Raw genomic sequence first — 11,050 nt, forward strand, 5'->3', positions numbered from 1 at the left:
AAGAAAGAAAGAAAAGGAAGGAAAGAAAGAACGATGAAGACCGTATCGGAGATGTATAGATAGGCTAGAGATAGACAAAAAGAGAGGAGAAATTAGCAGCAAGAAGAAGAGAGAAGAAGAAGAGGGTCTTTCCTCTAATCATTCCTTTGTAAAGACCACGAGAGTTTTCTCAGCTGTACACGATTGTCGTTACAACCCGAAGAATAAGAATCTACCTTCATCATGTACCCCCCACTTCTTCTCTGGAGTGTATATACACCCCAAATCTCCATCATAAAGAAGCACAGTATACGACTCCTGTAAAGGGAAGATCAACAAGAAAGAAACCTGTCTTTCTTTATCACAGCCAAGAGAGAAACTCCCCTCAGGAGACTCTTGTTCTTTTGCGTCTTCTTCTTCTTCTTTCACTTGTGGAGACACTTCGTCACACCTTTAAAAGAGCAGAAGAAGAAGAAGAGAAGATGAAGAAGAAAAGAAATCTTCCTATTCCTCTGTTTTCGATCTGTAGTGAAGGAGAGCCTCATGGGTAGTGCTGCAGAGATGAAGAGATTTATTGTGGAAAGAAGGTGAGGCGCTTGGTAAGTTAAAGACACAAGATGACAAAGAAAAGGAGGAGGAGAAGAAGGAAGATAAGAAAAGAAAGTAAAGACACGAAAAGAAAGAGAAAAGAAGAGAAAGATTTTCTCTCACCTTCGGAGACTTTCCTTTTCGCTTTCCTCTGCGGTCTTCTCCTTTCTATATCTTCTCGAGCAGAGATTCCGTTACTCATGTCACGTGCCTTGGCGATGACACATGGAGACAATCTCCCTCTATAAGGTACTTCCATCCGGCTACGCTTCCTTTCTTCTTCTCTTCCCTTGTTCTCCCCCCCCGTATTTTTCTTGTTCTCCCCCCCCCTTCCTTTCATCGTGACACTTTCCGCAGATCGCTCGTTTCTTCAAAACGATCGAAGGCAGAAGAAGAACACAGGAAGATGAAGAAGACGAAGAGCAAGAAGCAGGAGTCTCTCTTCTTCTTTCTCTTCTACTACCATAGTCACGCGACGACGAAGAAAGAAGAGAAGAAGATAATTCACGCGTTTCTTTCTTCTTGCGAGTGAGTTGCCGTTTTCTATCAGAGTAGCCTTGCTTGATAAGTTTCGGGTTGCTGTGAAGGAAAGAGACAGCTCGTGAAGGGTGACAATCGATGCTGTGTGGAGGAATGGAAGAATCGAAGTATCGATTCATAGGAGAAGAGTTCTCTTGGAAGGAGGACATCATCATCGATATGATCGATTGCGAGATTGCGATTTATCTTTCTGGAAAAAGGAGAAGAAGCAGAAGAAAAAGCGAAGGTGTTACTTCAAATGACCTTTCTGTGTATGCTTAGGGAGAAACCCTCTCTAGAGAAGAAGAAGAAGTGTGTGTTGTTGAAGGAAGGAGAAGAATGAGGATTTTTCATGAGAAGAAGAAAGACCTGGGTGGCATCGATTGCAAGAGAGGAGACAAGAGAGGAAGTTAAAAAGTTGGTGAAAAGCTTTCGATTCTCTATCAAAAAGATGGAAAGAAAAATGAAGAAGAGAAGGGGACCATCCATGAAAGAAAGGTGTTTTTCTAAGCAAAGAGAGAATCACAAGCAAGTAGCTTCAAGGTAGTTCAATAGACTCCTTCCAGGTGTACGTACACCCGAGAAACAAAGCGTGACCTATCTATGTATCTATCTATTTATATCTCATATCCACCCGTACATTATATCCTACTAGAACATTCGAGAAGAAGCGCTTCTTTTCGATATTCTTTCTATTCTCATTCACTGTGACATTTATCACCACAATCCCTCCTTCTTCTTCTTCTTTTCTTCATCTGTCTCCTTTCAAGAACTTCCTGAATGAAGGAAGACGCCGGCATTTCGACTCTCTCTTCTGAAATTACGGAAAAAGCTTCGATAAGGGGGTAGCGGGTGCTATCAGTGGTTAGACCAAGAAGAAGGAAACAAAGATGTCTCCTGATAGGGAAAGAGAGATGTGAGGTAGGAAGTCTTCCTTCCTTCAAAAGAAGAAGAAAAAGAAGATGAAAGAAAACGTTTTGAAAGACTCTGAGAAACCAAATACACATCGGGAAGAAAAGTGAGTGAACGAAACGACGTAATTTCTCCAAGAAGAAGAAGATGCTAAAGGAAGAGGTAATCACTTCGGCAAGTAAAGTAACTCGAGATGTCTTTCTCAATTAATTGAAGGAGAAGAGAGAGAAAAAAAAGAAAAAGAAAGAATAAGAAAGAAACCGGGTGATGTGTATGCTTGAATCTGAACTGCTTCTTCCCGGTTGAGATGTGAATCTGACAGAATGAGTAATCTCCCTTGTGTATGTACACTTTACATCATCTCTTCTTCTCATTCATCCTGTTTTCTTTCTTCTTTCTTTTTCCTTCTTTCTTTTTCCTTCTTTCTTTCTTTCTTCAATCTCCTCTAGACAAGTAAATCTGTCGTGAAGAAAGCTTTCCTTGTGTCTTCAAGATATGTTCTCTTCTTTTGCCTCATCTTTCTCGCCATTCAGACATGTGAGCGCATGTAGATGTTCGTTTCTAAAGGAGAGAGAGATTGTTCTCGTTTTCCGCTCCCTTTTCTTTCTGAAGAGTTCTACCATTGTTCTCTTTTTCTTTTCTCTCTTTCTCTTTCAAAGTCGCTAATCTTTCTCTTTGTTCCTCTGTGGTAGACAGAAAGGCTGGAGAGATTTTCTTTCAGATGGATCAGCAACGAGGAAGAGGAGTAGTCGCCGTAGGACTCGAACCGGTCCGTTTTCTTCTTCCGTCTATTTTCAGTTGAACTTCTTATTCCCCATCTTCTGCTTTTCTTTCATTCCGTCTAGTGAATGCATTTCTGTACCTTTCATCGTGTTTCATACAGCGAAAGAAACAGAAAAGGCAGAAGAGAAGGTAGATAGATAGAGAGATTAGTAGAGGAGAGGAGAAGGACGGCGGGTTACAGACAGATAGAGCCACGTAGATCCGTCAGAGGTCTTCTTTCTTTTCCTTGTTTTGTCTCTTCTTTTCATGATAGGAGGAATCCTGGTAAAGAAGTTCTCTCTGTGTATTTTCTTTCTTTCTTTCATCTGCCGTCTTCTTCCTTCCTCTCTCATCATTCTTCTGTAAGTTCTATCTTCTTCGCGCTTCTCGTTGAAGTACTCTTTACACCATCTAGACGTGCTTCATCCTCTCCACATCTCCCACAGAAAGGCTTCATTACACTTCAACTTCATATGTCTTCTCTTCTTCTGTAGAGATAGACACGAGGAAGGAGTAAACGCATGTGAATGCATATGAATTTCTATCTTTAATCTATCTATCTATCTTGAATCTATCTTTAATCTATCTATATATATATGCATGTAGAGAGACCGTTGGATGTAGTGATTTCGTTCTTCTTTTCTTTAGGAAAAAGTCTTTTTAGCGGCTTTTCTTGAGTTCTTTCTTCCTTTCGCGAGTCTACAGAAAGGAGAGATTCAAGACCACGACATCTCTCTTCGGTAGTCCTTTTTCTTTCTGGGTGCCTTTGCTATTCGCTTTAGTATAGAACCTTATCTTTTTTGTCTCTTTCCTTTTTCGGCTTATCTTCTCCTCTCACTTTTCCTATCTTCTCTCTCCTTACTTCTCTCCGGTGTCTAGACACCTTCTTCATTCTTCTTCTTCCACTCCTCAAACACATCCGTCTATACTCTTTCTTTTAGCTTTCCTAGCGAGAGACGCACAGACAGAGATCGACAGAAAGAGAGAGAATCGATTGCTCTTCTGCGTCTCTCCTCTTTCTTTCGCCTTTTCCTTTCCTTCTTTCTCTCTCTTTTTCTTCTTTTTCTTATCACTATGAGGTCCGGAAGCCATTCAAGTAGTTTTGCTTCCTCTTCCTCTCCTTCCTCTTCTTCTTCTTCTGCCAACGTGGCGGATATTCCTAATCTCTTGAAGAAAGCCGATAACTGTATGAAACCTGCAGGCTTCTTCAGTACTCTCCTCGGAAGAGGAAGCGATTTTGACGCAGCTCTCTCCATCTACACACAATGCGCTCAGGTACCATCTCCATGACCGCAGTTCTTTCTCTCTCGAACAATGAAACAACTTCTATCTCTCTCTCTCTCTATATGTATCTATTCATATTTATCTGTCTATCATCTCTCTCTCTCTATATGGGATACACGTGCATGCAGCGCATCTATGTGACTTTGCAGATACATGCAGTAGGGAGTCCATAGTTTCAGGAGACATTACTGGTCTGGTCCGTGTCAGAATCGTATAACGCCTTACTACAGCCTCTCTGTCTAGTCACCTGCATGTACACAAAGACATGTCTACCCCCTATGTGTGTAGACGTACATTTATCTGTATATATACATATGTATATATTTATATGTATTCATATGGAACTACACGCAAATCTTCCCGTGCGGTGGATAAGTCCTGTAGACAGACACATCTGATTATACACATCGATACATGTACATATCTATATATCGATCTATATATATATATATAAATAGATGTAACTACACACAGATCTTTCTGTACGGGGGCAGAGACAAAATTGGGGTATTGGTTTTCTTCGGTTCGCAGACAATCGACTCGAAAAGAGAGCGATAAGGTGATCTTTCACATGCTGCGACCTCTCCCGTCGATATCATGGCTACTAGCCATTAAGGCTAGACAGGGAGAATAAGAAAAAGAGAAGATAGAATACGTGGAGCCTTTTTTCTGTCTGTCTCCCGTCGTATTCTGTATCACTCCGATCATCAGGGCCTCGCCTGCCAAAAGAACCGAAAGAAGTATCTTTTCGTCAGTACATTCGTCCGAGTGCAGGTGTATGTACACTCGGCCCGTATCCGTACCAGCATATAGTCTACGTCATGAAGAGACATGGAGGTGATTTGTCTGACGATGAGATAGCGTAACTGACGTTAGCAGCTACTTCGACTGCTCTCTTAAGATCTTCGTTATATACGAATCTTGTGGTTCTTTCTCCACTCTTCGTCTTCTTTGCTTCTGTACTTTCATTCTTTCGTTCTCTCAGAGGTATAAGATGGCGAGGCTCTGGCAGGAATCAGCCGACTGTTACGTTCGAGCTTCGATTGCTGCTCAGCGCATGGAAGATCCAAGTACAGGTGGGGGGAGGTGTGGCGATGGGTGTCTAGCCGCAACAGTAGCTAGCTAGCTAGTTAGACACACAGAGACAAGACATCAGCAAGCTTTTCTCCATTGGTCGATGAGATTGACTAATTGTTACAAGACACCTACAACACACCGCGGATGAGAAACGTTTTCTTGAAGGAGGACAGCCTAATGTCCCTAGTATCTACTTGTGGTAGTATTGCGGTCGATCTTCAAGGTGTTTTCCGTTCTTTCACTTGCGAGAAGATGAAGAATGAAGAAGATGAAGAAAGTTGGCTGATGGAAGGACAGGTTTTCTTAGCAGTCGGTGAATCTCTCATTCATTCCTTCACAAGGAGCACAACTACCATCCTATCGTTGTTTGTCTTTCTGACGTTTGTGATCTCTTCTTCTGGTCTTTCCTTTTTTTCTCTCAGAAGGTCAGATGTTAGTCGAGGCAGGAAATGTCTTAAAGCGTGTGAGTGCACAGGATGCTCAAGAGCAACTTGAAGCTGCGGCTCAGGTGTATATACAGCAAGGACGATGGGGCCAAGCAGCGAAGATTTATCGAAGTATAGCGGAAATGTATGAAGAAGATGAAGGATGTCATAGCCACTCTTTCTTAGGGAATACAATAGGAAGTTTATCGACGAGTGATCCTCATCGAGGATCATCGTCCTCTTCTTCGACGTCAGCAGGTGGAGGAGGAGATAGTCTGAACAAGATCTTGGCTTTCTATAAGAAAGCTGCCGATACATATGAGTTAGATGAGTATGGAAAGAGTGCTTATTCTCAGTGTCGATGTAAATATGCGGAATATGCAGCAAAGAATGACCAAACAATCGATGAAGCTGTCAAGATCTTCGAGCAAGAAGGAGACAAAGCCACACGGAACAATCTCTTACAGTTCAGTAAGTTCAATCACATTCAGACGGGATGACACGACATGCGCAAGGGATATTGGGGAGAAGGACAGAAAAAAGCGTCTTCTATAGTTTCATCGCACTTGCCTTGATCCATTTTGTTGTCTAGAAGAGGTGAAGAAGACATAAATCAGATAGATAGATAGATAGATAGATTGGAGATTAAAGATAGATAGATAGATTAAAGATAGATAGATCGATGTGAATAAAAAAGATAAAGCGTGTTTGAAAAGACAGCAACGATCATGTGGAACGGGGTTGAGTGCGGTTTCCTTTCTCTCCTAGTTCAAACACCCAACTACCTTCTTTACATGCAGCTAGCAGATTTCCTGCAGGTATCTCTTCATTGAATTCGTAGACAAGAAATGTAAGTCTCTTTGAGAGATCCTTGTCCCGAGAGCCCAGGAAGAGAGAGGTATGGAAAGAAGTTTGAATGCGGTGGTGTTCTCTTCTTGTTTGTGATGACACAGGTGCGAAAGATTTTTATTTGAAGGCTTTAGTTCTTCTCCTAGCTTCAGGAGATACTGTCTCTGCTAAGATTGCCTTAGAGCGATATATGGCTCGTGATCCCCGTCTGGAAGGGAGTCGAGAAGGACGCTTAGCATCAGCATTAGTAGAGGCTATGGGTGAAGGTGATGCTGAGGCTTTTACTGCAGCTATAGAGGAGTACGACCGTATAAGCAAATTAGATCCCTGGAAAGTTCATTTTCTTTTAAGAGCAAAAAGAAAACTCTTACATGGAGATGGCAGTGCTGAAGGTGTCGGTGGTGCAGTTGTAGATGAAGACGGTGGAGTTGATCTTTCTTGAATCGAAAAGAGAGAAAGAAAGAGTGATTGTGAGAGACGTGGAAACCAAGGAGAAACACGACAATGGAAAAACCTTGTGCAATGCATCCTTCTCAGTCGGTCGGATCGTGTCTACCCCTGATGAGGCGTCGGGAGGCCACGGGTGTGTTGAAATATCGACAAGACAGTAGTAGGAGTACACCTAGTAGTAGTTGTTGTTGTAGTAGCTCTCTCTCCTCAAAGATGTTTTTATTCAGGATGTGAAAGAAAGAGCGTTGTGCAGAAAGAGTCTCCGTTTTTGCTATATATGTATGTGTGTGTGTGACGGGTCCTCTAATGGAGAAAGGAATGCAACAAACTCTGGCAAGAGATGAGACTCTTGTCACAATGCACGATTTAGAAACAAGACAGGTGCTTAGGGAGGGCTAAACGATTGGAGGACAAGAAAAGTCACGGGATAGTTCCTTTCGGAGATTCATTCCTTGCAACTGATGTAGCAGTGTTGTCTGTCTATTCAAAAGCCTCGCTTGCGAGGAGGCAATGTGTCCGATGTGCCCAAGCCAATCATTCTCTCGTACACGGACATACACACACGACCGCACCCATATAGATAAAATGACCCGACACACAGCAACCACTCTTTGCGTGGAATCAGCCAGGTAAGTGGAATGAGTGAGGTTCTCAGAATCCTTGAGACTTTCAGTTTGGAACAAGAATTCGGGCGAAAACAGCGGATGACAATTCGACAGGATGGTACCCCGGACAGAAGAAAAGGATCAAGAGCCTTTTCTTGTTTCAGCTGCGGCGTCATGCAAGGTTTCCGGGACTTAAACTAAGGTAAAACAAATCGAGGACCCAGGTGTCACACTTTAAAGAAAGTAAAACAGCGAGTCTCACTTCCAGCAAAGTGAAGTAACGGACCGCGTTCGTGCCGAAAGAATGAATGGCCGCATTTAGTACATAGAAACTACGAGAGTTATTGTCGTCACCTGATTGTCGCACCTGTCCTGACCTTACGGGGTCACAAGGGGGACCAGAAGTAAGTCCCACTGTTGTGAGAAATCTGCGATGGAAAAGGAAAAAAGGAAGTCTCGGCCAATTTCAAGGTCCTGAGCTGTCCCCGAGAACGGGCCTCCGTGCTTTCCTGGCACTCGGTAGACGGAGAGGCGACAACTCGTCTCACCAGAGTGGTTCGAAAAATAGTTTACACGTGAAAGCTAAGGAGATAGGAAAAAGAAACCGATCGGGTGATGACATGTCGTTGAAGAGCAGAACTCACAAATCGTTTGCGTTCTGCCGGTGTGGATTGATGACATGTGCAATAGCAGGTGCTCCATCGCCGCTTTGATACGCGCAGAAGTTTCGCAGTCAGTAGGAACCATCTGTGGTAACTGCAGATTAGGCTGACTCCCGATCTCTGGTTGTCTTTTCTACCGGGCCAGTCCCGCCAGTGTCCTCTCTTTTGTCTCCCGTTGCCCCAAAAGACAAATAGTTCTCCTGCAGGCCCTGTCTAGATCCCACAGGGCATTCACTTCGCATGAAAAGCTGACTTTGCAGTGTTTGGTGCTGGAGTTGTCGCAGTTCCTGCTGAGTTTCTTCACGGGCCCGGAGGTGCTGCTGAAGAAGGGAATACAGCAGCGCGTCTGAACTCCCTGGCCACTGCGACGGAAACAGCGTTGCGGTTTCCGGCGTGCCCTGGTCTTCGGCACACTCCAGTCCATAAAGCACGTAAGAACTCACGAGGTCGAGCAAGCCAATTCCTGTTACCCCAAGCCATGGCCATGTCAGCGGGTCGACACATGAAGCTGCAAGATGTGCCGGAACGTCACCTTCTCTCGGCGCGCACGGCGTCATGAATCCAGCGCTGACTGAATCAGGGGCAACACCTGGTGTCGACGGATCTGAACACCCCGCTGGCCCACGTACGCACCAGGGGTTTGAATAGGAGGGTATTGCAGCCGTCCCTGGACCGCAGTACGGCGCACCATTCCCATACGCGATGGGTAACAAGTCTTGAAGGCCCGGAGTACCACCGCTCCGCAAGCCCCCGAGCAGTTCTCCTTCCCATGTAGAGCTCTCCAGAGAGACACCGCCACAAGCTGGAGTACACGACAGCGGACCGGCTGGCGTTATTGAAGGTAACACCCCGGCACACGTTGAGACAGAATCCGACAGGAGAGGAGGAAGATTCTCTGGCGGATTAGTAGGCCGTGGTTGGAGACTAAAACCAAGAGGATCCTCTTCCTTGTCTGAGACAGGCTCCGCCTGCCGGGCTGCAACACTTCGGAGCAAGGAACCCGTTCGCGAGTGCGCGCTTCTCCCCTTTCCACTGAACGAGCGAGTAGACAGTTGCCCACCTGTGACGTGGCGATCCACATGATCTGGGTTTCTCCTGGCGGGCACCTCATGCAGTCCCAAGAGTCCACCTGCATTTGGTCTCCTCAGACACTGTTGAGGCTCCGGTACAAGTGAAGAGAGCACTGAAGAATCTGGCCTGAACACGTCCCCGCCGTGCTGGACTGTCTTCCAGACACAGTTCTGAGTGGGCCCACCTACTGGCACACTGGGCAGGGCACCCACAGGAACATCATGTAGTAGCACGCCCATGTTTATATTTTGTCCGTCACCCAATTGTGGTGCCGAGGTACATGCGTACATAGTTTCTGGGCTCCACACATCCGAGCTCGCCGAACGCGGAGGCGGTGGCGGCGGAGGTGGCGGCGGAGGTGGAGGAGGTGGTGGGGGCGGCGGGATGAACAACTTCGGTCTCAATTCTAGAGGCAAGAGCCTGTCTTTTCCATGTACAATCCCTGAGCCTCGTCGGCGATGCTTCTTGCGCTTGCGCCGGCGCTTTCTTCGACCCCTCCTTGGCCCCTCGCCGTCTCCTTGCTCTGCTTCACCACCGCTTCCCCCTGCTTCCTCGTGTTCGTCTTCTTCCTCCGAAACATGTTCACTAACCTGTTCGACGTCTCGATCAGCGTTACAGCCCCCTGGATGACTTTCTACGGAGGGCGAAGCCAGGACAGGATAGGACAGCAAATCTCTTCGTAACAATTCTCCTCTAGCTTCCGGCGGAGGACAGGAGCCAGATTCTCGCCGGCTCAAGGCAGAAGATGAAGCCGATGTGTCGACACTGCTAGCGAAGGATGCAAGCTTCTGAAAGACTGAGGGCGAGCATGCGGCTGCCGATGCCCCTGCGGCTTTGGAACTGAGATTTTCTTCTGCGTCAGCGTCACTTGCAGCAGTTGGTCTGGTGTTCTGCTCACAAGATCCCGCCTCCTTTATCCCAGCGCCACTATGGCGGACCGCTACGCATTGCAAGTCCCCCAGTTGTCGCTTTCCCTCTTGGCTACCTCCATCAGTGTCACCGTACCGCTGCCGCGGGGACGCGTCCGTGTGGCTCACTGCTAGGGCCTCTGACAGCCTGACGGACTGTGTGTAAGCAGGCAAGCTGCTCGCCACCGTAGGCAGACTGGGGTCAAACGGTGATCTATGCTCTTCTTTTTCCTCTTTCCTGGACGGATACTGCAAAGTCCTCGTTTCACGGAGGAACGCCGAGCGCTGCTCCCATGCGGCACGTGCCTTCCAAACCAGCACTTCGGTGGGAATCTCCACGGTCTCAGTTGGCCGAGATACCGGTTCGACTGCCTGGTGCTGTGCGTCAGCATGCCTCCCTCTCTGGCTGGGTCTTCTCACTTCGCGGCCCCGCCACCACTGCTGCAGAAACTTTGCAGCTCGTTCACGTCGCCTGGGCCCTTCACGGAGCTTCAAGACTGCAGCGACCATCCATACGCAGCGCCTTAGTTTGAGTGATACATGGAGGCGATGTACAGCTGCGGCGATCGCCGCCTCCAGAACGCCTACAGGAAAAGCTGTCTGTCCTGAGTTTACCGGCAGCTCAATGGACGAAGTTGGGATCGGAGAGGCTGAGGCAGGTACAAGATTTGTCCCTGGGGACTCGCCTATGTGGCTCACTTTCTCCTTCTGCCGGCACTGAGCCTCAAGAAGCTTCAGAAGCGGTGCAGCTTCTTTCCTGAAGAAGACCGAGTGTCTGCCGACAGCAAACAAAGAGCGAAGACCGTATGCAGTTCCCCGAACGGCAAACCGCTCAGCGAGAAGGTGCTTCGTCTGCTCATTTTGTCTCTCCTGTTCGGTTAGGGTCAGTTGGAGCATCCGAGCAATGTCTAGAAGTGTCGCGACGGCAGCCGACATCGGCAGGAAAGTTGGCAAATTAT

The 11,050-nt window shown here is 46.7% G+C and overlaps 5 protein-coding genes across 5 annotated transcripts in view; 3 read left to right on the plus strand and 2 right to left on the minus strand.

The window, feature by feature from the left end:
• CSUI_002309 (carrier superfamily protein) overlaps positions 1 to 851 on the minus strand; it is an 8,240-nt gene extending 7,389 nt beyond the window's left edge. Inside the window, exon 1 of the mRNA XM_068062511.1 lies at positions 691 to 851. Coding sequence (XP_067925503.1) covers positions 691 to 826 — 136 coding nt within the window. The 5' untranslated portion in view covers positions 827 to 851. The remainder of the gene's footprint in view (positions 1 to 690) is intronic.
• Positions 852 to 907: 56 nt separating this feature from the next.
• On the minus strand, positions 908 to 2,209 carry CSUI_002311 (uncharacterized protein). Its single transcript, XM_068062513.1, has one exon. It carries the CDS (start codon positions 2,091 to 2,093, stop codon positions 1,785 to 1,787), a length of 309 nt encoding a protein of 102 aa, XP_067925505.1. The 5' UTR covers positions 2,094 to 2,209; the 3' UTR covers positions 908 to 1,784.
• Positions 2,210 to 2,374: 165 nt separating this feature from the next.
• On the plus strand, positions 2,375 to 8,419 carry CSUI_002312 (snap protein (soluble n-ethylmaleimide-sensitive factor attachment protein)). Its single transcript, XM_068062514.1, has 5 exons — positions 2,375 to 4,035; positions 5,030 to 5,120; positions 5,544 to 6,017; positions 6,500 to 7,652; positions 8,397 to 8,419. Exons 1-4 carry the CDS (start codon positions 3,835 to 3,837, stop codon positions 6,835 to 6,837), a joined length of 1,104 nt encoding a protein of 367 aa, XP_067925506.1. The 5' UTR covers positions 2,375 to 3,834; the 3' UTR covers positions 6,838 to 7,652; positions 8,397 to 8,419.
• Positions 8,420 to 8,536: 117 nt separating this feature from the next.
• On the plus strand, positions 8,537 to 9,513 carry CSUI_002313 (uncharacterized protein; the record flags this gene model as incomplete). Its single annotated transcript, XM_068062515.1, has 1 exon — positions 8,537 to 9,513. A coding segment is annotated over one exon (135 nt), but the record flags the coding sequence as incomplete, so codon positions are not given.
• Positions 9,514 to 9,704: 191 nt separating this feature from the next.
• On the plus strand, positions 9,705 to 10,569 carry CSUI_002314 (uncharacterized protein; the record flags this gene model as incomplete). Its single annotated transcript, XM_068062516.1, has 1 exon — positions 9,705 to 10,569. A coding segment is annotated over exon 1 (261 nt), but the record flags the coding sequence as incomplete, so codon positions are not given.
• Between the last annotated feature and the right edge of the window lie 481 nt (positions 10,570 to 11,050).

Source organism: Cystoisospora suis (genome assembly GCF_002600585.1).
Source record: "Cystoisospora suis strain Wien I chromosome Unknown contig_980, whole genome shotgun sequence".
NCBI lineage: Eukaryota > Apicomplexa > Conoidasida > Eucoccidiorida > Sarcocystidae > Cystoisospora > Cystoisospora suis.